Source organism: Leptosomus discolor, chromosome 24, assembly GCF_034619465.1.
Source record: "Leptosomus discolor isolate bLepDis1 chromosome 24, bLepDis1.hap2, whole genome shotgun sequence".
NCBI lineage: Eukaryota > Metazoa > Chordata > Aves > Leptosomiformes > Leptosomidae > Leptosomus > Leptosomus discolor.
The window spans coordinates 6,800,594-6,825,841 of record NC_141414.1 but is presented as its reverse complement, the minus strand read 5'-3'; the positions used below and the strand labels follow the sequence as shown (position 1 = coordinate 6,825,841).

The 25,248-nt window shown below is 60.6% G+C and overlaps 1 protein-coding gene across 2 annotated transcripts; it reads right to left on the bottom strand.

The window, feature by feature from the left end:
- Window positions 1-2,148: 2,148 nt before the first annotated feature.
- Window positions 2,149-24,454, bottom strand: MAST3 (microtubule associated serine/threonine kinase 3). 2 transcript variants are annotated; one of them, XM_086477398.1, is made up of 28 exons: window positions 24,408-24,454; window positions 23,506-23,586; window positions 15,128-15,216; window positions 14,804-14,876; window positions 14,605-14,625; window positions 13,437-13,515; window positions 12,731-12,888; window positions 10,973-11,048; window positions 10,377-10,586; window positions 10,194-10,295; window positions 9,458-9,590; window positions 8,892-8,959; window positions 8,413-8,498; window positions 8,063-8,271; window positions 7,593-7,731; window positions 7,228-7,360; window positions 6,952-7,117; window positions 6,562-6,663; window positions 6,154-6,276; window positions 5,705-5,814; window positions 5,415-5,560; window positions 4,830-5,062; window positions 4,517-4,717; window positions 4,207-4,433; window positions 3,960-4,082; window positions 3,673-3,809; window positions 3,300-3,481; window positions 2,149-3,194 (listed from the first exon to the last, which is right to left on the bottom strand). In XM_086477398.1, the coding sequence occupies exons 1-28, from the start codon at window positions 24,452-24,454 to the stop codon at window positions 2,149-2,151; spliced, it is 4,500 nt and encodes a 1,499-aa protein (XP_086333524.1). The 2 variants fall into 2 exon arrangements, with proteins under 2 accessions (XP_086333524.1, XP_086333525.1); XM_086477399.1 differs by lacking the exons at window positions 23,506-23,586; window positions 24,408-24,454 and adding an exon at window positions 21,116-21,201.
- Between the last annotated feature and the right edge of the window lie 794 nt (window positions 24,455-25,248).

The window sequence follows — 25,248 nt, the reverse complement described above, 5'->3', positions numbered from 1 at the left end:
GGTACTGCACTGGGCATGGGGCACGGCCCCGGGCACTGGACCGAGCACTGCATCGGGCACTGCACCGGGCATGGGGCACAGCACCAGGCACCAGGCACTGCACCGGGCACGGGGCACCGCATGGAGCACCACATTGGGCAGTGGGTGCTGTGAACGCGGGGTACTGCATTGGGCACTGGGTGCTGCACCAGGCACTGCATGGGGCACTGGGTGCTGCACCGGGCGCTGCACCGGGCACTGAGCACTGCACCGGCTACCGCATCAGGCACCGGACACCGCACTGGGCACCCACAATCCAGGCCCGGTGCTGGAGCCAGGCTCGGTGCCAGGCGTTCCCCCAGCCCTCCCCTCCTCAGCTGGGACAGCCCTGGCACCCGCCAGCCCCAGCCAGTCCCCACTTCCCCCTCGCCATCCCCCCATGCAGCGGGCGCTCCCTGCACAGCCACGCTGCGGTGCTGGCAGCGCCGAACCCACACCCCGGCTGCAGACATCACGCCACGGCTCGTTGCAAGGAACAATTTTAATACAACATAAAACTTCCCGAAGGTCAGAACAGAGCTGGACGCTGGGCAGGAAGACACGGTCCCCTTGGCTTTTAAGATATCTTCCATTAAAATAATCCTTTTCCCGCTGTATCCACACCACCGGCACACGGCTGAGCCCCCCCTCCCATGGTGCCGGTGGGCAGGAGGTGCCCGGTGTCTCCCCTAAACCCCACTGCCTTCCCGAGACCTTCATACAGACGACAGAGGAAGAAGCAAAGGAAATGCCCAGCAGCGCCGGCTGCTCGTTTTTTGGGGTTAAACGGCACCGGTTTAATGGCAGGAGAAGCAGGAGACGGAGCCTGGTACAAACTGCACGTGCACAAAATAAACCAACACGCAGCCCAAAAATCCACCGGCTGCTTCAGGGTAGGAAACGCGCCCGCCGGCCGTGGTATGGGGATGCCCAACGGCACGGGGGGTCAGCAAACCGGGGACAGTCCTCCCATCGCCGGCATGAGGCTCAAAGCACTGGGGCAGCAAACCACGGCAGGGGGGCAAAGCTGGTACATGCATTATCAAATGGAAACATTTATATCATAGAAAACGGTAGAAATGGGGGGAAAATGCCAGGTTGAGCCATAATTCGTGGGATAAAAAGCGACGAGGGGGAGAGAGGGATGAAATTTCCAAATTACAAATGAAGAAGCAGCACAGGCACTCGCTGGGTTGCGGGTTTTTTTTTTTAAAAAAAATGAAATACTGGGTTTTTACGGCTGTCCGTATGCAGTGGCCAATGAACACCGCAGGGTGTGGGGGCAGAAGAAATGCAAAGAGCAAAAACCAACCCTAAAAATCCCGTTAGTATCCGCATCCGACTGCTCACCCTGCAGGAAGGGCTCTGTTTTTCCGGCCTGGAAGGGCCGATGCAGCCGGGTGGCTCCAAAAGGCTCTGAATAAAAAAAAATTAAAACCTTGACATCCGCTATATGCTTATAAAATGAACCATATGCATGATCATACAATGAACCATACGCACATAAAATCACCCCTCTGCATCCCAGCTTGGGCTGCCAGCGTTTGGGGGATGTTGCTGTGGGTTTCGGTTTTTGTTTTAATTTTAAATATTACGATTATCGCCCCCCTCCCCGCTGTGACGGGGGTTTCTTAGGAGATTTGGGGTGTTTCCAGCTAAAACTGAAGTTAAAAAGCAGGGAAAAGTGAGTGGGTCTTTGCAAGGTTAGAAAAGAGCGTGTCATCTGGCTGGGAGCTGGGAGACGCATGGAAAAGCCTGGGACCCCCAGCGGGGCCAGGTCAGACCCTGCCGACGGTCCTGCACTGCCTGCTTAGCTTATAAAAAGTAATAAATTAATTAACGAATATTTGCATCGAGTCCTTTCTGTACACAAAGGCTGGGGCCCTGCCGGGGAAATGCCACCGCCGGAAAAGCTCCCGCCTCTCTATAAAAATATGAGCATCTTTCGGGGAGTACAAAAAGCCTTCGGGGGAGGCGAAGTGCCGGGGCGCAGCCGGCCCGGCCAGCGCCGACGTCCAAAATGGCTCCGGGGACATTTAATCTCAGGATACGCCGCGTGGGATGGGTTATTCGGGGAGGCGGTGGGATGCCGCGGGGAGCCTGAACCATCCGTGGGTGCCGGCACGGGGCTCAGGCGTGCTCGGCCCCGCTCCATGCGCTGCCCCGGGGGGCCAGGAGCTGAGCACCTCCTGGCTCCTGGCCCTGTGCCGGCAGCACCGGCGGCACCCGCGGTGGTTGCCGGTGGCCGGTCGCTCTCTCCCCGCAGTTCCGGTGCTGCCGGGAGCCGCGGTCCCGATGCTTGCATCCATCCTGCCGCAGCGAGGAGATGCTGCCATCCGGCTGCTCGGTGTTGCCGATGGGGTAGGAGCCCTGGCATTCCCACTCGGCCACCGCCGGCTCCTGCTCGTCGCTCTCGGAGCCCTGCACCGCAATCTGCGGGACCGGGCTGGGCTTTGGCTTCGGCTCCGTGCCAGCCGTGCCGCCGCACCACAGAGCTGCGCTCTGCCCGGCTTCGCTCTTGCCGCCGTCTTCGCTCGCCGGCACCGGCTCTGGCTCATCGAAACTCACTTCTTGAACCGCTTCTTGTTTCTTGAAGGAGTCCCGGCGCTCGGAGAGGTTCAAGCGCCGCATGACCACCACCTCCTGGTCCCGGTCGTGCCTCTCCCCAAGCCGGGAGCTGGCAGGGTGATAACCGTGCTCCCCGGCATACACCGGCGCTTCGCCCTCCCCGATGGCCTCCCCATCCATCACAGGCATCTCCAGCCCCAGCTTGCGGCTGCCGCCGGTTTTCTTCTCTGCCAGGATGGTGACGATCTTCTCGGCCGACTGGACGCGTTTGAGGAGGGGGGAGCGGGGGCAGTCGGCGCTGCGGGGTCGTGAGCTCTGCCGGACGATGGTGGGGGGGGAGAGGGTCTTGCCCTGGAAGGAATGGGGGGTTTTGGGGTACCCAGGGAGTGGGGATGGGGAACGCTGGGGAGAAGGTGGGCGCTGGGCAGAGGAAGGGGTGCAGGCGAGGGGCGAGGGGGGGATGCTGCTGGTGGATTTGCGACGTCCCACTTTGTAGCGTTGCCCACCCAGTTTGGGCGCTAGCCCGTGCAGGGAGCTGGGGCGCACGTGGCCGGCGGGTGACGTTGGGGTGCTGGAGGAGGGAGAGGTGCTCTGCGGGGACACAGCATCTGCCACACAGAGAGAAACACGTCACCGCGAGGGATGGAGGGACACACGGCATCACCGCTGCACCTGGAGCAAATACCCGCCCCCCTCGCCGCAGGTTGGGGTACCTGAGGGCAGGTCGGGAGCGGGGCTGCGGCACGGCGTCGTGGGACCTGGGGACAGGCTGTGCGTGGGGGACTCCGGGAGGCTCTCGCTGGAGGACAGCGAGTGATGGAGACCGGAGGAGAAGCTGCGGCTGGTGTGCAGGACCGACGACTGCTTGGAGATCTTCTTGAAAAGGGATTTTCTCCTGGGGAGGACAAAGGTGGCAGGAAAAGGAAGAGTCTCAGCTTCTCCTTAAAGCTGGTGGCCCCAAGTCTGCCGAGCCAGTGCCGGCAGGACCGTACCCCGCTGGACACCCTGGTATGGCAAAGATCCCCCCGCCCCGGTATGGCGCACACCGGGACAAATGCCATTTTATCCCACCCTGGTTCTACCCACCTGTCCTGGCCGTCCCTTTTCCTGCTCTTCTTACTCCTCCGTGCCATCCTCGTCTTGGAACTGTTTTTCCGAGCGGGACCAATTTTAATGGAGGTGTTCTCCAGGGCGGTGGTCCGCAGGGCCACTTTATTCCCGCTCTGAGAGATGGAAAATGAATCGCTGCAGCGTGTTGGATCCGAGCACCGGATCCAAAGGGGCTCTGCCTCGGCTGCTGGCAGAGGTGATGCCGGGGAGCCGCTGGACCGATGCACCGGTGTTGAGCGAGCGCAGTGGCACCGGTCACCTACCTTCAGCAGCAGCTCCACGACGTCCCGGTGAACTAAACCCAGCACTGACTCGCCGTTCACGTGTGTGATGAGATCACCCGCCCTCAGCCCCGCTTCCTGCGCAGGGCTCCCCTCTTCCACGCTCTGCGATCCAAAGACCGGTATTTCACTCGGATGCAAGCCTGAGTTATCCCCTGGGGTTTTCCCGTCGGGAAACGTGGTGCCTGGCACCACTGCTGCCTCCTTAGGCAGAGCCCAGAGCACGTACCCAGACCATATGGTGGACGGTATAGACGTCGCTGTCGCCCATGTAGACGCGGATGGCTCGCAGGGTGAAGCCGTACTTCTTGCCCGAGCTGTGGATGATGATGGGGGGCCGCAGGCTGGTGATGGCGAGGGATGAGTCTCGGCTTGGGGAGGAGTCACGGGAAGAGGGGTTGGATGAGAGAGAGTGGGGGGAGATGGGGCTCATCAGGGCACCGCCGCCAAAGTCATCTGCAAGCAGGAGAAGCCGGCTCAGCCCGGGAAAACCACGTGGCAACGGCCATCCAGCGGGATAAACCGTGCGGCACACGGACCTGATGTGATGATGAGGGACAAGGCTGAGACGGAGGCAGATTTGGGGACACGGCTGCCTGGTGAGGCTCTCTGCCTGTCTGGCACATCCTTCTGGCTGCTCAGCCGACGGCTCCCACCTGGCTCCAGGCCCCGAGGAGTCGAGTTTTTGGTGCCAGTGCTGTTGCTCCGGAGGCGGATGCGGTTCAGGCTGACAAGATCAGCTGCACAGAGGGGAGGAAGAAAGGTTTAGGGATGTGGAGAACCCACCCCATGCCGTGTGGGACCCTGGCTGCCCCCTGGAGCATCCCACACCGGTGCCCGCAGCCTACGCACCGGATAACGCTGACGGCTTCACCGCGCTGCCTGTCCCTGCGTCAGGGTCTCCCAGCACAAACTTGGGTCTCTCTGGCTTGGAGGGCGCCACACAAGGGCTTTCATCCTCTGAGGAGAAGGCAAACTTGGGCATGGTGTCCAGGCTGTAGGTGCTGGGCAGCGCGGCTGGGCTGCGGCTTCGCTCGTGCCGGGAGGTGTACGGTGTGGAGCTGCAGGACGTCCAGGAGCGGAGCCTGCGTGGGGAGAGCAGGAGGGCTCAGGACAACCATAAATGGGCGAGGGGGATGGCACCGAGCCGCTGCAGCACCCCAGGACAAGTCCCACAGATGCCTCTGCAAACCCTCAGTGCCGCCACAAACTCTCAGTGCCGCCACAAACTCTCAGTGCCGCCACAAACTCTCGGGGCTGGCACAAACCCTCGGTGCCGGCACAAACCCTCAGGGCTGGCACAAACCCTCGGTGCCGGCACAAACCCTCGGTGCCGGCACAAACCCTCAGGGCTGGCACAAACCCTCGGTGCCGGCACAAACCCTCGGTGCCGGCACAAGCCCACATCAGCCCTGCATCCTCCATCTCACCACGCACCGGGGCTCTGTGCCCGCCAGCCGGTTCCTGTCCTCATCTCCCGAGTGCCTGTCCCATCGCTCCTCTTTGTCGTCGCTGTGACTCCGGTCGGAGGACGAGAGGCTGAGGTTGGAGTTAACTGCCAGGAATTCGGAGCTGCTGTACACCTGAGGAGGAGACGAGCGGTCAGCAAGGAGCAGAAATTCAGGAATCCCCAGGTGCTCCAGCATCAGCCGGGACACCGACGCTTGGCACAATGGTGCCGGCCGCAGCGCCCGTTGTTTCAGCTGCCGGAGGAGGGATTGGAGCACCTTGCTGAAGCGATGGGAGCAGGAGGAGAACTGCCCGATCTCCACGGATGATTCCTCGTCGTTGGTTTCTTCATCCTCCGAGTCCAAGTGGCGGTACCTCTCGGAGCGAGCTGAAAGCAAGAGCCAGAGCAGGCAGGGATGTCACCCTGCCTGCAACACGCCACGTCCTGCCTGCCTGTGGGGCCCCGGTGGGACCTGCACCCATGGGGAGCTGCATTGCAGCTGACAGCCTGGTCCCAAAGCCCAGGAGAGTTTTGGGGTGAGAAAGTAAGGCTTTTGGTAAGGCCGAACAGCCTGGAAACAGGATTGCGTCTGTTTTGTGACTTTGGTTGTAAAGCAACCAACTTCACCCAGGAGGTTTTTCGTCTCCCGCAGGAGCATCCGACCCGCAGCTGGGATGAGGGATTGGCAGAGGCAGGAGAGGGAAAAGGGGATGGATTTGGCCTCACTGTCGAAGTAGCTGGTGTCGTCCTCCGACTCCAGCTGGGGGATGAACTCGGCCTTCTGCCGCAGCAGCCCGTTCCAGTCCAGGTGGAGGAAGAAGGCATGGTGCTTCACCTCGTGGGCACCCCCTGCCAAGCAGAGAAACCCACGTCAGGGGGATGGGGCAGGATCCAGGACGCTCCCGCTGCCAGCCCGGACAGCACGGTCTCTCCTCCGTGCAGAGCAAATGGCATAAACAGGATGGCCCAGAGCCCTGCGCTGCCTTCCTGGGGTGAACCCTGAGCAGGGGACCTCCTCCGAGCATCCTCAACGTGGCAGGACATGCTTTGGTTTCAGAAAATGACTTGACATGAATTAGGGTTCCAGGTAAACCCCCCCTCCCCAAAGCGTTGTGCGGGATCTGCCACGCGTACCGGTGCCCAAGCGCTCGAGGGGACACTGTCTCAGCAACCGCGTGATCAGGTCCTGAGCGTCCGCAGGAAGAGCCTCGTCCCCTTCTGGCCACATAATTTCATCTGCAAGGAAAGAGGGAAAGGAGTTTGGAGTGGCTGGAAGAATTTGGAGATGACGGGCGGTTGTGATGATGCGAGGTTGCAGGAGAAGTCACTTCTGGGCAAGAGGAGAGTCCTCCAGGAGCCACAGCAGAGGAAAGCATCCTCCCAAACTGGGAAATCAAAGCCTGAGGAGCCTCCTTACTGTTCAAACAAGTATGAAATGAAGGAATGAAGCTCTCCACATGTTAAGGACAAGCCATGACTGCTGGGAAGGGCGAACTGAGGAGCAAAGTTGCCAGCGACACTCACCACTGATGACCTGCCCGAAGAGCTCCTCGGGGGTGTCTCCAAAGAAGGGGACGCAGCCCACCAGGAACTCATAGAGGATGATGCCCATGGCCCACCAGTCGACGGGCTTCCCGTAGCCTTGTATGAGGATGACTTCTGGGGCGATGTACTCCGGAGTGCCACACACCTGCACGGGAAGCAGTGGCTGACACCTCTGCAATGACCTTTGCAACAGGTCCCGAGGCTATCGGGGTCCCTGGTGACAGCAGATTGGCCAGGCAGAGCAGGACCTCATACCTGCTTGTCCATGAACTCCCGAGTGTCCTTCTCCATATGCCCTTCGTAGAGGTTTGTGGTCATGTTCATCAAGCCGATTTTCGACAGACCGAAGTCTGTCAGCTTTATGTGGCCCATGGAGGTGATGAGCAAACTGCAAGAGAAGACAGATGCCCCACAATGATGCCATTTGCTTCTGGGAAGACCTGAGCAGAACCAGCTGCACCCCAGGACCTCTGGTCCTGGTGCAACAGCGCAGAACTAGGTCCTTGGGCACCAAAACCCATGACTTCATTCTGCTTTATCCTCTTGGCTTGGATCAGTACCTCTCCCTTCACCATCCAAACCCAAACCCATCCTTGCTCAGACCTGACCCACGTCCTCACTTGTCGGGTTTGAGGTCCCGGTGGACGATGCCGTAGTTGTGGAGATACTCCAGCGCGAGAACAGTCTCGGCAAAGTACATCTTCGCCATGTCAACGGGCAGCGGGCCCATGTTCTTCAGCAACGTGGCACAATCCCCCCCTGTGGATACATGGGTCCTCCTGAGCGTGGGGGGCTCAGAGGAGGCGGGGAGGTCAGCGGGCAGGGCTATGCTGCCTCTCCTGCCAAGCAGGCTCTCAGCCAGACCCTCCCGTCCCTTCTCGGAGCAATGTTGATCCCTGGACATGGGGCACAAACGCTCTCGTAGGTGAGCATGGCCACTACCTTCACCAAGGTGAGACTCAGGATCACAAAAGCATCTCCTTGTGCTTCCCTCTGCTTCCTGGAGCAAAGTAAGGCAGTGGCCTCGATGCTCAGACACTGATAACCTCCCCTCCTCATGGCACCGTCCAGCCCCAGATCCCGTTCTCACCTTCCACGTACTCCATCACCATGCAGAGGTGTCGCTTCGTCTCGAAGGAGCAGAACATGCTGACCACGAAGGGGTTCTCCGCAAAGGTGAGGATGTCCCTCTCCACGAACACCTGCTGGATCTGGTTCCTCAGGATGAGGTTCTGCTTGTTGATTTTCTTCAAGGCGAAGCGCTGCCGTGTCTCCCTGTGCCTCACCAGGTACACGGCCCTAGGAGACAGCAAAACGGCTGGACATCAAAACATGTCCTCCAACCATCAGGACTGACCATGCAGCACTGTGGGGCTCGGACGGGGATGACTTTGGAGACACCTACAGACGGAGACAAGGGTTAGGAACTTCCCAACTCACCCATAAGCCCCGTTGCTGATCAGCTTGATGGTCTCAAAGTCCCCCTCGCAAGGCTTCCTCCGAGGAGCGGTGGCCAAAGGCTGGTTCTGAATAGAGACAGAAGGTTTTTAAGGTTTCCTGGCGTGCCATCACTATGAATGCAGGCAGGAATTCACCAAGCACCATCACATATCTCCTCCAAGTGCTCCTCACTGCCAGAGGACATCCCTCCCTGAGCCCTCTCCAGCCACAGACCCCAAACCAGAAGACCAAGATGCTCTGCAGATCAAGAGCCCACTCTGAGCTCTGTCCGCTCAAAAAGCCAGATGAGGGACTGTGAGATATTACACCTGAATACAGCAGTCACCCTTGGGGACAACCCAAATCAACATCTCCCAGCCTAAGATAGCAGAGGAGCTGCTGCAAGGAGTTTCAGTGTGGGGTGAGGCAGGGCGAAGCTGGAGGCAGCAGGTGGGACATGCAGGTAGGACCGTGCTCACCTCACAGGCATCATCGTTCTCCGGCGTGATGGTGTTCCCGCTGTCAAAGTGATCCAGCTGGACCATTTCTGTGGAACACAGGGATGGTTCCCACCTTCTTCGTGCTCAACCCCCACCAAAATAACCCTCCACCAACCACTCTCCCTCCAAAATCAGAGATTTAGCTGCATGCTTTGCTCGAAATATCGTATGGAGAAATTCAGGTCATGGCGTTAAGAGGTTCAACACAAGGTTAAACATTTATATAATTCTCTTTTTTCCATAGTCATTCCCATGTTCTTCGGGGATTATGATTTCCCCCTGCAAGGCCATGGCTTCCTATGGATTAAGCGTTCTTGAGCTTAATCTGCTTTGCTGAACGTGTTGGGAGCAATAACAAGGGATGTGGGACTGGCCAGGAGACTTGGACGCTGTCCTGGTCCTGCTGTGACCCACCCCATGACACCAGCTCAGCCCCACCAGTCCCCCTGCCACCACCCAGCACTCGTTCACGCTTGCCAGTGGCCAAACTGAGAGTCCACATCCCACTGCAGACCTTGGGGCCACCAACCCAAGTGGTTCCCTACCCTCCAGTGGGTCCTTGACGAGCCCTAGTTGGCTGATGATGTATCGGGGAATATCGGTCTTTACTCCCTGTCCAACTTTGGCGTGTCCTTCTGCAGCTTCCAGGAGATGGTAAAACTCCTCTGGGTCAAACTCCTGGATGGGGAAAACCAAGCAGAGCTGAGGAGTGAGACTTTGCAGAGTTAAACCTTTCCTCTAAGCCTTGCAGGTGACACCTGTAACTGGGGACAGGTTCTGGATGCTTGCAGGAGAAAGCTCAACGCTCTGCTCCTGTTTCTAGCATCGTTCCCCCGTCGTGCCCCATGTCAATGGCTGATGGAATAAAAATGTAGCCCCATGTATTGGCCTTGGAGGGGAAATCAAGGAGAGCCCACCAGCAGCACGCTTCATCGCAGCTCCTTCTTCCAGCTGCAGGAACCACAACACAAAGGCGAGTGCTTTAGAAATTCAGCACAACAGCTAAAAAAACACCTGAAAATGGGTGAGGAAGCTTGCCAAGAAGTTCCTATCTCCCTACTCCGCCAGGAAAAAACAGCTTCTCCTCTCTGAGAAATGTCTCTAATGCTAGGAACGGTCTTAGCTCCTTGTACAGCCTAGCCAGGATGGTGAGAAACAGCTGTTCCCATGGTGGATCAGGCAAGGTGGTGAGAAGATGCCTTGTCTTTCATGGTCTGCACCAGCCCAGCGAGGAGGCAAAGCCATGAAAGACAAGACACATTGGGAACTGTCATGTCTTACCAGGCACTCCAGAAGGCGAGCAGGACGGGAGATGATGATCAGCAGCTTCCTCACCAGTTGGTCGATGAACTTCACCTCCTCGCTCTCTGAACGTTCCTGAGCCTGCCGGAGAGGAGACAGAAGCCAGGCATCTAACAGCGGCCTCAGGAGATGGCACAAGGCAGGGAGCTGCCCCGTACTCACATCTCGGAGCATCTTCTCGAGCTTCTCCTGCAGCTCCATGAAGTAGCGGGAGGTGATGAGAGCTCCCTGGGACTTTGCCAGGCAGTCGCGGGCCAGCTCGATGATCTGGTGGTGGATGAAGCCCAGCACCCCGTCTGCCAGCGGCAGAGTGCTGCTTGGAGAGAAGTTTGTGATGGTGTCCTGCAGACGCTCTTCCATTTGGGCTGTGGCCTGCAAGGCAGAATGGATGGTGATGCCCAGGAACATGTGCCCCCCATACCATGCCTTGGGTTTGGCCAGCCAGGATCTCAAGCTACCACCTCCCACAGCTCCAATATCCACGTGCACATCCTGGCCCCAGCTGGGACCCAGCTTCCAGCAGGCTGGAAAAGCTCCACCAAAGTCTCCAGAGACCTCTGCCTGCATGTGTGATGATGCAGACTCACAGGTCCCTGCCTCCCCAGTTCATGACCACATCTCCAGTGTCCTCCAGTGTCCCCTGGTATCTACCCATGCATCCTATATTCCAGCACAGAGAAGAGGCTGTTCTGGACAAGATGCCGGCAGGATGCTGTGGAGGAACTAATGTGCTTGTCCTCCCCAGTCCCAGCAGTTACCTTTGGGAACCGCTCCTTGTAGACATGGTTCATCATCACAACCTCATTATCAAACGTTCCACTTGTCCGTCCAGGGCTGCAGAGGGAGGAAACCAGTTGCGTTACAAGGTCCAAGTCGTTTATATCCATGCAAACAGCTACTACCCCTGGAGAGCAATTTGTTCCCCCCTCCTAACTCTTGATCCCAAGCGGCTCACCCGAGAGGAGCCGTCAGCCTCGGGCCAGCACTTCCAGCAGCATCCCTCCCACCGTGCATGGATCTGTAGGTCCCTGGAACCTGGTCCAGGGAAGGTTAACCTCCTGCAGACCCAGGTCTCCAAACTCAAGTCACTTGAAAATCCGGAGCTGAGAGGTTGGTGCATCAGTCAACTTGGTTTTGAAGAGTGAGCTCATCCTTTCCCTCCTCTGGATCCCACAACCGTTCACCATCGTTGCCCTTTCTGCAGCTCACCAGCAAAAAAACCCAACCAAGCCCCGTGGTGGACACAGGGACCTTCATTAAACAAGGCTTCTCTCTTACCCTCACCCAACGTCGCCTCTCTCAGGCCCCTGCCTGGTGATCCCATTATGCAAAGCAAGTCACAGGAGCGGCCAGCAACTCATTAACCACTATCTAATAAACGTGCTGATTAAAACCAGACCCGAGCCACTCGCTGCCAGCCCCAGCTCAGCGTTTGCCGTGCCACCCCAACTACAGAGCCAGCATCTCCTTGGTGAAAACCTCACCACCTACAAAACCCTGTCAGATAATTAATCTGATTTTAATGAAATTTCAGCCGGCAACATGCAGGACTACAGCTCTGCCTCCGGCGCAAATTGGGTTGGGAGATTTTTCAGTGGGAAAAGAGGATTTAACCGAAATATCCCCTGTAAAAAGCACAAGCTGCTGGTGCTGGACAAGCAGAAACGTGACCAGCTCCTTGCATGGGACACAGTCTTGGAGCAGTAACACAGAGCTCAGCAGGTCCGTAGGGTAGCTCGGACAATGCTATGGCCGCCAACTTGATGGTGTCTTCAAATTTTCCTCTCTCCAGCCTGCAAAGGCCCATCCTCCTACGCTCCTTGTTTCTTGCAGAGTCAAAGGCCAGCCTGATGCTCAGCCCCAGCAAACACGGGTGGTGTTTCCCGACCCAAGCCCAGAAATGGGATTTTTAACCCTGTAAGGATGGCCACTGCTTGGACTTCTGCTTGGTGGTCCCCTTCTCTCCACCAAACCCTTTGAGACAATTGAGCAAGAAGCTGCAAACCAACTATTTTGGAACATAGCGCGCTTTCTCCAGCTTCAGCCCCAGGAAACCTCACTCTCAGGTGTCATCTACTGCCAGGACAGCAATGCTACATCCAGACAGCTAAGAAGATGCTGAGGATCAGACCCTAATGCCCAAAATCATGGAACTTAGGAGCACAGGATCATAGGCTCATGGAATGGTTTGGGTAGGAAGGGACCTTTAAAGGTCATCTAGTCCAACCGCCCTGCAACGAGCAGGGACATCCTCAACTAGATCAGGTTGCTCAGAGCCCCATCGAACTTGACCTTGAATATTTCCAGGGATAGGGCTTCTACAACCTCAAGGCACAGCTTCCCCACTCCCCTGCAAGGGGAAAACCCATATTGGGGTCAACACCTTGGGACGGGCTTAGCAGGACTAGGATGTCCCAGGAGCAGCTCAGGAGAGGGCAGAGGATGCGCTGGATGGGCCGGCACCCAGTGCATCATCCCGGCAGCACCGTGGGTGCTCCCCACAGTGGGGGCCATACCTGAGGCTCCTGGATCGTGGGCGCAGGCAGGGCGAGTGCCGCCCCTCCTCGTCCGTGACGCTCTCCGTACTGCGGAAATGCTTAGAAAGGAAATGCAGCTCGTCGGGGGTGGGCTGGTACGGGAGCTGGTGCAGGCGCTCCTGGGAGGACGAAGATGACTGGAAAGAAGGACAGACACGGGGGGATCAGAAGATGGATCCATGCTTCCCAGCAGCGGGGTGGAAACCAGCAAACCCACGAGGAAAACATTTCTTGGAGCCTCTTAGGAGGCTGGAAACGTTGATGGGCAGCACGCTCTGCGCTCGGTAACATGGAATACGGACGGCAAGGCCAGCCAGGGGAGGTCTGCGCTGCACACTCCCACCCCAAAACCTCCGCCCTGCTCTCCCACCCAAGCTGGCTCCGCTGAGCCCCATCCCTTGTACCCGCAGCATCCCGGGCTGCTCCCCTTGCATGGTCGGGATGCGTCCAGTGCCCACTCGGCACGCAGGGATGCTGCAACACCCAGGGATGCTGTAAGCCCTTCACCAGGCTCTATGGCTTTTTTTAAAGCACTTTTGGAAAGCATGATGCAGCTAAAGCACACGGTCCTCCAGGAATGGAGGGGCTGCCTAGGAACCGATGCCATGGGGCTTGGGAGGTGTTTCACCAAAAATCGAGGGTTTGGGGCTCTTCTCGCCTGCTGCCATGAGAAAGCAAACATTACCGAGACAGTAGAGCTGGGCGTGTTCGTCCCATAGCCAGAGGAGGGTAGCGAAGCCAGTGACCACCTTCTGCCATCAGCCCTGTGAGTGCAAATGTGCTGATCACACACAGGAAAAAAACCAACATCTAAATGCAGATAAATAACGTCAGAGTGATAAGGATGGGGAAGAGGACGCAGGTTTGGCTTGAATAATAAAGCCCTGAAACCTCTTTTCAGAACGGACTGGAATTGGGTGAAATAAGAGGGGTTTGCAGGGGCGGGGGGCTGTTCTGCAATGCCAGCTTGCAGGCATCCATGGGGACAGTGACAGCGAACAGAGTCCCTGTGAAGGGACAGCACTCGGTCAGGTGGTGGAATCCCTTTCAGACAGAAAAAAAACCAAACCTGTGTGAATCTGAGTTTAAATTAGCGCAAAATTCAGCCTTCTGGGACTTTGTTCTGTGAGAAATCAGGATTCCTAAAGACCCATCCTGAGACAACAGGCGTCACGGAGCAGAGCCCGGTTATAAACAGGAAGGCAACAGCTCCGACGCAGGCGAAAGCTTCCTCTTGGAGACGTTTCTAATGGATGGGGCAACATCCACGTCAAGATGAGGCCCTTCACCTCTCACTGCCGTTTCCCGTGCGGGGCCAAGGACAGCAGGAGCTGGCAGGGCGCCGGATCCGGCACCACCGCGTGCCCTCGCCGCCGGCAAGCTCTCAACCCCCCCCAGCCCCGCAGTTCGGCTTTTCACTCTGTCACAAGCATGAAAACCATCTGTAAGCCTCCAGCTTTTTTCCATGTGACGATCGATGGGTTAAAACCAGCCGTCCGCCCCCATGTGTGCAATTAATTAATTAGTTAAACAGGATTTTGGCATCTGTGTCTGGAGCAGTGCGGGCTGGGGAGGGGATGCAGCAAGATTTTCCTCCCTGGGGACCCGGCTGAGCATCCGTCCCTGGACATCTGCCGAGCATCCGTAAGGGGCGCTTGGAGTGGGGCTGAGCTCGGGCTGAGCTCGTGGTCGGGGGCAGTGTGATGTGAACGGGGGTATTTCTGCTCCTGGAGCTGCAGGGAGCCCAGTCCCAGAGCAGCATCTCCTGCCGGGGATGCACACAAAGAAGGGCCGTGCCGAGGCAAAGCAGACATCTCCCCGGCACGCAGCCCTAGCCCGTCCCTGGTACTCGCCTGTCAGTCCGAGGAGCATGGCTGGGATGGTGGGAGGCACCGTTCACGGCAGAGCAAACAGCAGCGGAGCAAAAATGAGGGAGAAACAAATGCAAAAAAAAAAAAAAAAAATCAAAACAAATCACTTGAGATCAACAGAACAGTGGGTGAATGATAATTATTAGTGAATATTAATGGTCTGGAAGGGCCAGGAGCTCACCTGCGAGCGAAGGGGAAGTTGATGGAGGTGCTAGCGGAGAAGTTGCGTGGGCTGTCCAAGGGGCTGCTCCCAGCTGCAGGGAGAAAGGGGGAAAAGTCACCCCCATACCCACCCCAGCACGATGCCCCGGGTGCCATGGGCTGCTCCTTCAGGGGAAAGAGGGGGTAAATCACTTCCCAAGCTATTCCCTCCTGGAAAAGGCACCCGTGGCCAGGAGCCAGCCTGCTGCTGCTAACAAGGTGCTGCAGAAGCAGAAGGGTTACTCTCCAAAACATTCGGGTAATTTCGGGAGATGCTCAAGTCATCCCCCGGGACATCCCTTACCTGTTGGCACGGAGAGCGGGGAGAGAGGCCGCGAGAGGGTCGGAGAGGGGGTGCCCACCACTAAGCTCTTCCTATTGCTGCTTCGGCAACTAGGAAGGAAAAAGAAGGAATTAATTTGGGGAAGCAGAGGACGGGCAGGGCTGGACGGGCTCAAGCACGTACGGGTCCTCTTGTACATGATGCCCCGTGCCAGGGGACACGGCGACTGTCACCCCATCGATTACAGATCTCCCGCCGCAGGGAGGATCCATCCCCAGCTCAGCGCCGCTGCAGGCAGGCTGACAGGGTTATTTTTAATGATGAACCGTCTCGTCGAGGTCCCACTTCTGGTTTTGGCTCGCTGGGGAGGGCAGAAGCAGGCGGCCCCTTGGGCAACGGGCCGAGGGCAAGAACAGAAAAAAGGGATGTAAAAGGAGGAAGCGATGGAAATGCCAAGCGGTCACAACCCGACTTGCTCCATCGCCTGGAAAATGCCTGCCAGTTTCAAGAAACCTCCCTACACTTGGTGGTCCCCAGGTCACGGCGGGGAGGACAGTCGGTCCCCGACCCCCTGAGACTTTGCAGTGTCACTGGGTGTTTGCGATGCCCCGGCAGGGGTCCGGCTCGGCCCCGCTCCAGCAGGCAGCAGGAGGAAGCCACATGCGCCGGGGGAAAAGCAGCACCACGCACAGGTCCATGCCGACAGCACCAGCACCTCAAACACCCCCAAACTCCCATCTTGGTACCACACTCCTGCATCCCACAGAGCTCCCCTGAAACAACCCCACGGCCACATCCACAAGCGCCGGGTCTCCATATCACCATCACCATTCCCACCCTCCCAACTCACAAGATTTCAATCCTTCTTGCAGGAATTTCCTTTTTCCTTTCCTTTCAGCCTTTCTCCAAGCCCCGAGCCCAAGGCTGCCTTGCAAGCATGGCCCAGCCTTGAAAAGCCCACCTGCTCGCAGGGATGCTGCAGCCCAGTGCCTGCCGTACGCAGCCCATTTCAACCCCATTTAAAATAAGATCAGCTCGTTTAAGTTCTCTTTCACTCTGCCGAGAGGGAACTGCAAATATCCACAGCACAGAGCAGAAGCTCAAGCACGAGGACAACCTTCCCCTTCCTCTATCTGCGCTTCCTCGGGCTGCAAATTCTGCAAAGGTGACACCGAATTTCCTTGCCAGGCTGGGAACAGGAACCCACACGGATGCCACCAATTAAAGGACATTGTTTAACATCACGCCGCGGTCAGATACGCTTGCAAGATCGAGAGCATGAGCCAGGAGCGAAGGGATTCTCCCTGGATCCCCAAACCAGAAACAAAAGTAGATGCGGTATCCGGGGCGCAAAGGATGGTGTTCCACAACATGCTGTCCCTCCAGATGCATGTATGGAGCACCAATGCATGGCCAACGCTGGCGACACATGGTCAGAGCTCCACACATGATGCCTGGCACCCTGGCACCTCCCGCTGGCATCTCCCCCCACTACAGGGCTCCTCTTGCTCCCACCCTAAAACCGGGAGCCCCAACTCTTCTGCTCAAGACTGAAGGTCTCAGCCGTGTCAGCGACTGGGGAGGCTGCTTGTCCCGTCCCCCCCCCCCAACACTCTCCTCTGCTGGCTGCACCCAGGATGAGGGGTCCCTGGGTGTCCCCTTGGGACACAGCCCTCCCTGCCCTGCCCACCCTGAGCTCACCCGGAGCTGCAGCGGCTTCAGAAGGCTCGGAGCCTCCTGGAGCTGAGCCACGATGCTGGGGGGCGGGGGGGAGGCAGGAACCTTCCCCCACCGCTCCGACCATTCACCCCTTCCCACCCTGCCCGGCCCCTCCATTTGCTTTTCTTGCTTAAACACAGCTTTGAACACCCATGGCAGCACCCACAGCTGCGAACTCAGGGCCCAGCACCCACCCCCGGAGCAAGAGCAAACCACAGCTTCTCGCCACCGGCGGCTCTGCGTGCCGGATGGGAAACTGAGGCACTGCGAGCAAACCCGCTCCACCACCGCAGCGGCACAAGCAGAGGTTTATCAACCAGGAGGGCTGCAGAGAGCAGCCAGCGTTGGCGTGGCTTCACCGTCCTGCCGCAGGGACCGGGGTGGACGTGCATCTGGGTCTTGCAGCGGGTGGCGGGGGGGGGGACACACATCCCAGGGGACGAGGGGCTCGCTCCCGCTTGCTCCGTTTCATTTTGGAAGTGAAAACAAACCTTCAACGAAGCAAGTTCCAGTAATGGTGACACAGAGGGAGGCCGACGTTTCCTGTTTCCGCGCGCTCCACCCTCGGCTCCGCAACCATCTTGCATCACTTTAACCCCCCTGCGCCTGCTGCATCATCCACAGCTGGTTCCCATCCTTCACGCACGGAAACCTCGGGCTCGAAACAAGCCTCGGGGTAGAGACGAGCTGCCGAGCCCTGAAGGCAGGAGCTAGGGCTGCTGCCCTCTCTGCCTCCATCCCCTAATTGCACGTTTGGTACCAAAAATGGAGTGGAAAATCGCCGTCAGCATCTCCCGCGCTGCTCATGCTGAGGCTGCCCCGGCGCTGCCGTGGCCGTCCAGCACTTATTGCAAAGGATGCGGAAAGTGTGTGACAGCCAGTCACCCCGCAGCCTGGAGCAAAATAACGTGTCACCCGTCCCGAGGCTGCCTACGAGGAGGAACCAGCACCTCCCACTGCCTACCAGCACTCACACCAGTACCCAGCCTCGGCATGGCATGGCCGGGGATGGCTGCAGGCAGGAGACAGAGCAATACCTGGCGGCTTCCCGCAGGCTGCCTCCTCGGAGCTGCGGGAAGGGCAGGATCCGGCCACGCAGCACAACACCGACGTTTCTCACCGGCAAATGGCACCACCAGGACCCGTCCGAGCGGCGTTGGGTGGCAAGGAACCAGCACCAAGGGTCGTGCTAAACCACCCAGCCGTAGGCAGGGCCATCCCCGGGAAGCACACGGAGGGGCTGCAGCATCCCGCTGCTCTCTCGCAGGATCTGACCCCTAAAACTTGTCAGGATGGCAAAGCGTCGTGTGTCAGATTCCAGCCCGGTGCTGGACACTGCCGGAGGGGGGGGTGTGAATACTGGGCAGAAAGCCAGCGGTTTGGGGCAAAGTGGGTGCAGGGTGGTGGGAGCAGCGTGGCTGCGAGGGCAGGGTCAGGCCGATAAGGGAGCGGGCGCAGTCTCAAAGGGCGAGCAGGCGGCTCCGCTCCCGGCTGCGTGACTCAGAGCACGAGTCGGCACTCCCGGCTCTCTTCTTCGCGTGGCTGCGGACAACATTTTTCCTCCATATTCCCCCAAATGGGCACAGGGTGTTCACATGCCTGGAGATCTGGGGAAGTGCCATGGATCCCCACGTCCTGGAAAAATCAGTTTCCAGTGGGACGACTTTATGTTTAACGTTGAAACCCACTGAACCAAGCAGCTGCATCCCAAGTTGCTCCATGACATTTCTCCTCCGCGACTTGTGACGGCTGCCTCCGGGGATGGAAGTTGGGATGGGGGAGGCTCGGGACCAGGGTCTGGAGGGTGAAATCCAACGCACAACCCCACCACATCTTCAGAACCCCACCAGGCACCCGGCATCGCTCTGCGAAGCCGCTCTGGCCCCTTGTCCCAACCCAGCCGAAAGCCTGGCACTGCGGATGCTCTTATTAACCCTCCCCAGAGCATTGAGCAACACACCAGGCACCTCCCATGAGTAAAATCCCAAATCCTTGCAGGGAATCGCGGGGTAACGAGTTGGGTATAGACTTATTTATTTCTTTGCGCTGCAAAACAGCCTAAAGAAACTGCCCCGCGCCCTGGCATGCATCCCTGCACGTCCCCGTGCCGCGGTTTCCCATTAGCGGGTAGGAAATGGTACCTGTTACGTCTGCTGGCACACTTCTCTGCGGTGTGCGAGGTGTGAACAGCCATCCATGGAGAAGAAGAGCCCCATCAGCCACCGAACCACCAGCCGTCCTGCCCCACGCCGACCCTCTCAGCATCCCCCCGCAGGAAATTAGGATCCCTCAGACCTCTTAATCCCACTAAATAACAGCATATGCTTTCTGCCCTCTGTAAAGTAGGCCAGACCAGTTCTCGCCGTGGATTCTAGGAATACCGATGAAAGAAGAGCAAATCCTCTGCCCTTCATGAGAATTACAGCCTCATCATGCTCGGCTGGAGACAGATGACTGCCTAGATCATCTCTCCAATTACACAGCTCTCCCAGGGCCCTCTTGGCTCTGCTCCCCCACGGTTGGAAAACCCCATCCAACACCTTTTCTTATTTATTAAGCACCCCTTTTGCCCGTCCTCGTGTGCCAGCAGCAGTAATTCCCACAGCCCAGGTGAAGCAGGCACCTTCCCAGGATGGGATCGGTGCTGGATGGATTCATTCGCTAAGCAACCGCGTCGCTTCGTGCCAGCCCACAGCAACATTAAAAGACGTTCACAATGGGAATATCTCCCCTCTGCCTCCGCACTGTCTTAAACACCTTTTTTATATAAAGGGTTTTATGCCTGGCCCAGCTGCAGCACCCCAAATCTGCTGGATGGAGGTGCCAGCCCCTCCACCCAGGGGGTTCATCGCACCTCTCCCAGGGCTGGCAGAGCTGCCTGTCCCCCTCCTTGGGGACACGTCCCACCTACCTGCCTGGGTCAAACCTGGCGTTGCAGCTGGAGACCTGGGGCAGCCCCCCCCCAGCACCCCGCTTATGCAGCAGCCCCCGACACTGCCCAAGGGTGCGTGAGCCCTTTGCCCCCAGCTTTGCCCCCCTGCAGCTCTGCCCGTGGCTTGCTGCAAGGGACTGGCCCCTTCCCACCCCTGGGCTCCCTGAGGACCCTCACCCTGGCTCAGGACATGTCACCACATGGGACATGTCCCATCAATGCGGTGCCCACCTCAGCGCAGGGGGTCACGGGGGTATTTCCCCCCTGCCTTGGGCATGCAAGACCCTTCTCCACCCCAACATGCACCCTGCTGCAGAGACCAAACCCCACCCCCCACCCCCCCCCAGCACTGGTGCACAGCACCCCAAAACGTGCATCCCCTAATGCCCCAGGACCCTAAACCCTGCACCCCCCATGGCACTGGGCTCCCAATCAACACACCCTCAGCCCACCCCACCCCGGCAACCTCGGGGCTCTGAGGGTGCACCCTCAGTGCACAGCACCCCCCCAAAAAAGATGCAACCCCCCCAAAACACACACCTCGGTGTACACCCCCCGGTGCAAAGACATCCCCCCCCCAAACCCATGCACCTCTGCGTGCCCCCTGGTGCAAAGACCCCCACCCCCCGCCCAAACCACGCACGGCAGTGCACAGCCTCCCCCCCCCCAGACCACGCACCCCGGCGCCCACCCGTCCATGCACGGTGTCGTTCCCCCCCCCCAGCTCAAGCACCCCACTGCACCCCACCCCCGGTGCAACCCCCCCCCCCCCCCCCAGCTGCACGGTCATTCCCGAGGTGCAAATCCCCCCCCCCCCCCCCCCAACCCACGTACGGCTCCCCCCCACCCCAAGCCCGCCGGGGTGGGCCCCCCCCGCGGTGCAAAGCCCCCCTCCAAACCACACACCCCAGTGCACGGTGTCGTCGTCCCCCCCACCCCCGCCGGGGAGTCCCCCCTCCGGTGCAAAGCCCCCCCCCCCCAAACCACACACCCCGGTGCACGATCGTTCCCGCGGTGCAAAGCCCCCCCCAAACCACACACCCCGGTGCACGGTTCCCCCCACCCCAGGCCCGCCGGGGACCCCTCCCCCGATGCAAAGCCCCCCCCCCCCCCCCCACGGTTCCCCCCACCCCAGGCCCGCCGGGGACCCCTCTCCCGGTGCAAAGCCCCCCCCCCCCCCCCCAACCCACGCACCCCGGTGCACGGTTCCCCCACGCCCGCCGGGGTGCCGCCCCCCCCGGTGCAAAGCGCCCCCCCCTCCAAACCACACACCCCGGTGCACGGTTCCCCCCGACCCCACGCCCGCCGGGGAGCCCCCCCCCCCCCCCGGTGCAGCCCCCCCCCCAGCCGCCCGGTACCTCTTGGAGCGCTGGAGCAGGGCGCCGGCGGCCCGCTGGCCCCGGTAACCGGGCGGGGCCGCTCCCCAGCAGCTCGGGTCCGACATCGCGGGCGGTTCGGCCCCGCCGGGGCCCGGCCGCATCCACCGGTACGGCCGAACGGCGCCACCGGGGACGCGCGGGGGCCGGGACCGCGCCGGGGGTTGGGACCGGGGCCGGGCCGGGCTCCCGCCGCCTCCCGCCGCCCGCCCGCCCCTTCCCGCCCGGCGGCGCTGGGGGTTACCATGGAGACGGGCAGCGCCCCGAAACGGGGTCGGGGTTTCCATGGAGACGGGGGGAGCACCCCCAAAAGGAGGGGGGGAGGGGGGGAAATGAGGGGGGGGTTTACCATAGAAACGAGGCAGCGCCCCGTTATGGGGTGGGGGTTGTCGTAGGCGGGGGGGGCAGCACCCCAAAACTGGGATCGGGGTTACCATGGAAATGGGGCATCACCCCCAAAATGGGCTCCGGGTTGCCATAGAGATGAGGTGGACCTTCAAAATGGGGGCCTGGGGTTACCATAGAGACGGGGCAGCACCCCAAAATGGGGTCAGGGTTACCATGGAAAAGGGGCATCACCCCAAAACGGGCTCCGGGATGCCATAGAGATGAGGTGGACCCCCAAAATAGGGGCCTGGGGTTACTGTAGAGATGGGGCAGCACCCCAAAATGGGGTCAAGGTTAACATAGAAACAGGGCAGCACCCCAAAAGGGGTGCAGGGTTGCCATAGAGATGGGGCAGCACCCCAAAATAGGGTCAAGGTTACTATAGAGATGAGACATCACCCCAAAATGGTGGCTTGGGCTTAACCTAGAGATGGGGCAGCGCCCCAAAATAGGGTCAAGGTTACCACGGAGGTGCAGCATCTGCTGTTGATGCATTCAAGGGGCACAAGTGTCCCCCCCCAAGTCAGCAGGGGTGGCCCCAAAGCCTGGGGTTCCCTTGGGGGGGAGCACTCCGCTAACGGCACCCTGCCACCCATGGGATGCTGCGCTCAGAGGGCGGCCACCCGGCAGCACCCCGCCACCTCGCAACCTCCCTCCCACACCGGCTTTCATGTTTAATCCGGGAGATCCCGAGCAAAGACCCGGTGACATCCATTCTCCTCGGTGCCGGTGACAAAACCCCGCATGGTGGCAACGCCGCGGCCACCGGTGCCTCCCGAGCCGCATGGGATGGTATCACCACGCTTGCCAGGCGGCAGCCAGCCGGTGCCACGGCCAGGAATCCCGGTGCCGGTGGGTTTGGGCAGAGTTTCAGCGTGGCGAAAGGACAGCGTTGAGCCTGGCAGCACCAAACCCACCAGCACCAAACCCGGCAGCACCACGCTTCCCCAGCTGCGAGATGCCGGCACGTGGAGGCACCCCGGGGCGCTGCCAGGATGCTTGTCCCCGTCCTCGTCCCCGTTGCGAGCACCCCAAAAAAAAATGCCGTCCCCAAGGCCTCGGCTGAGCAACCGCGTGGCCGCGCTTGTTTTCCCACGTGCCGCAGGGGCAAGGGGTGGCCAGGCAGGGCTAGCGGAGGGAGCGGGGCAGGCAGGGATGCCCGTGTGCTGGCAGAGCGCGGGCAGCACCCTGGCTCCTGCCTGTCTGCCCGCAACAAATGGCTCTGCCTGTTGCTGAGCAGCGGCAGAGCTCCCCGCCCGGTTCCCTCTCGCCCGGTGCCAGCCGCTCTCGCTGGCAGATGGATGGAGGCACCTGGCGTCACCCATGGGTGCCAGGCAGGCCACAGCTCTGCCCCACAGGGCACAGGGCTGGGGCGGGACCGCTGGGTGCCAGCACACCCGCTGCACCTTGTCCCCGGGGCAGAGCGCAGCCGGCACGCACCGCAGCGGCAGCACTCAGCAGGGCACCGCAAAGGGTTTGTGGTATTTCGGGTGGGGGGAACCCGTCCCCCAGACCAGCCCCCCCCCCCCTTCCCTTTCCCCACGGCGGAGCAGAAAAAGGTGATGAGGGAGGTTTCGCGGGCGGGAGGAAGGTGCCATCCCCACTCCCACCCTCCTCCCACCACAGTGCCCTGCCCTGGTCCGATTTCGAGGGGATCCCCCCCCTCAAAACAAGGATGCTCGGAGCCTGAGGTCAAGATACTGTGATGGGGTTCTCATCGGGGCTCCCCAAAATGGACCAATTGGTAGCAGAGATGGAGCCCACCGGCACGGCCAGGCCACTTTCGGTGTGTGCAGGGCTGGGGACAGATCCCGGCGATGTTGGCCCACGTGCCCCGCAGACGACAGCGCTGCTTTTGGGCCCCCCCAGGGCATCCCGAGTGGGGGGGACCCACCTTGCTGCCCCCGTCTCCACCTCTCCCCCCACCCTTTCACCAGAGCTGGTAGCCACAGTGCCCAGGGAGGGTTGGGGGGGGGGTGTCTTACCTCCAGGGGTGCAGGGTTAGTAAGGGGCTGCAGGGGCTGCAGGGGCTCAGCAGCGTTGGGCTCTGGCTGCTCGGAGACAAGCTGCAAGGCAAGACGCGCCGGCGTGGCGTCAGTGGGTGCCAGCGGGCACCCCGGTGGTGCAGCCCCCCGGCCGGGCTGGGTGGTCCAGAGGGGGCCAGGGGCCAGGAGCAGAGGGGAGACAAGGGCTGGAGCCAGGGGGCCAGGCAGGGTGTGGAGAGGGGAGCGGGGCAGAGCTGGAGGGGGGGCGCAGAGGACAGCAGGGACATTGTGGGGTCTAAGGCTGCGGAGGGGGAAGACACCGGGTGGTCTGGTGCTGCCGGGAGAGGGGGGGATCACTGGGGAGGGGTGGTGGGGTGGGGTGTCCGGGGCTGTGGATGCAGGAGGAATGACTGGGATCTGCAGCCCGGGAGTGGGGATCCAGTGGGATGGGGATGAACTGGGATGGGATGCTCTGGGATGGGGATAAACCGGGATGGGGGATGGACCGAGATGGGGATAGATCGGGTTGTGGGATGTAGCGGGATGGGGATGTAGCGGGATGGGGATGCAGCGGGATGGGGATGCAGCGAGATGAGAATGGACAGGGATGGGATGCTCTGGGATGGGGATAGACTGGAATGGAGGATGCTCCGGGATGGGGATGGACCGGGATGGGGGACGCTCCGGGATGAGGACGGACCGGGATGGGGGATGGACCGGGATGGGGGACGCTCCGGGATGGGGATGTAGCGGGATGAGAATGGACCGGGATGGGATGCTCTGGGATGGGGATGCAGCGGGACCGGGATGCAGCGGGACCGGGATGCCCCGGGGTCCCGCCGCCCGCCCCGAGGGGCCGGTAGCGGCGCGCCCCGCCCCGGCTCCGACTCCGACTGACTCACTCCAAGGTCAGCGAGGGGATCTTCAGCCCGTCCCGCCGCGACTTCATGCCGCCGCCGCCGCCGCCCCGCTCCCCGCGCCGCCGCCGCCGCCGCCGCCGCCGCCGCCGCACCGGCTGCCCCCGCGCTGGGCGGCTCCCGCGGGCGGGCGGCAGCGGCGGCCCCGCCGGGGTTCCCTGCTCGGCCCGCCGGGCCCGGGCCCGCCCCTGCGGCACGGCTCGGCTCTGCTCGGCACGGCTTGGCACGGCACGGCAGCCCCCGGGCCGCCGGCGCACCCGACCCAGCCTGGCCCGGTCCAGCGGCGGCTCCGGTCCGTACCGTTCCCGGGATGTGCTGGGGCGCTGCTGGTGCGGAGACATCGCAGCCGCAGCGCAGCTCCAGCCCCAGTATAGCCCCAGTGCATCCCTAACGCAGCCCCAGCCCCAGTATAGCCCCAGTGCATCCCTAACGCAGCCCCAGTATAGCCCCAGTGCATCCCTAACGCAGCCCCAGTATAGCCCCAGTGCATCCCTAACACAGCCCCAGTGCACCTCTAACACAGTCCCAGTATGGCTCCAGTGCACCTCTAACACTGCCCCAGTATGGCTCCAGTGCACCCCTGACACAGCTCCAGTGTCCCTCCAGAGCATCTCTAACACAGCCCCAGTACGGTCCCAGCATGGCCCCAACATCCCTCCAGTGCCCTCCCCCAGCACACAGCCCCATGACCCCCTAACAGCCCCAGCCCAGCGCCGAGACCCGCCATGTGCTACCGCCACAACACCCCAAAACACCCCTGAACGGCCCCAGTACACCCCAACACACAAACCCAGTAGTGTAGGTTCACAACAGTCTCCTACCACAC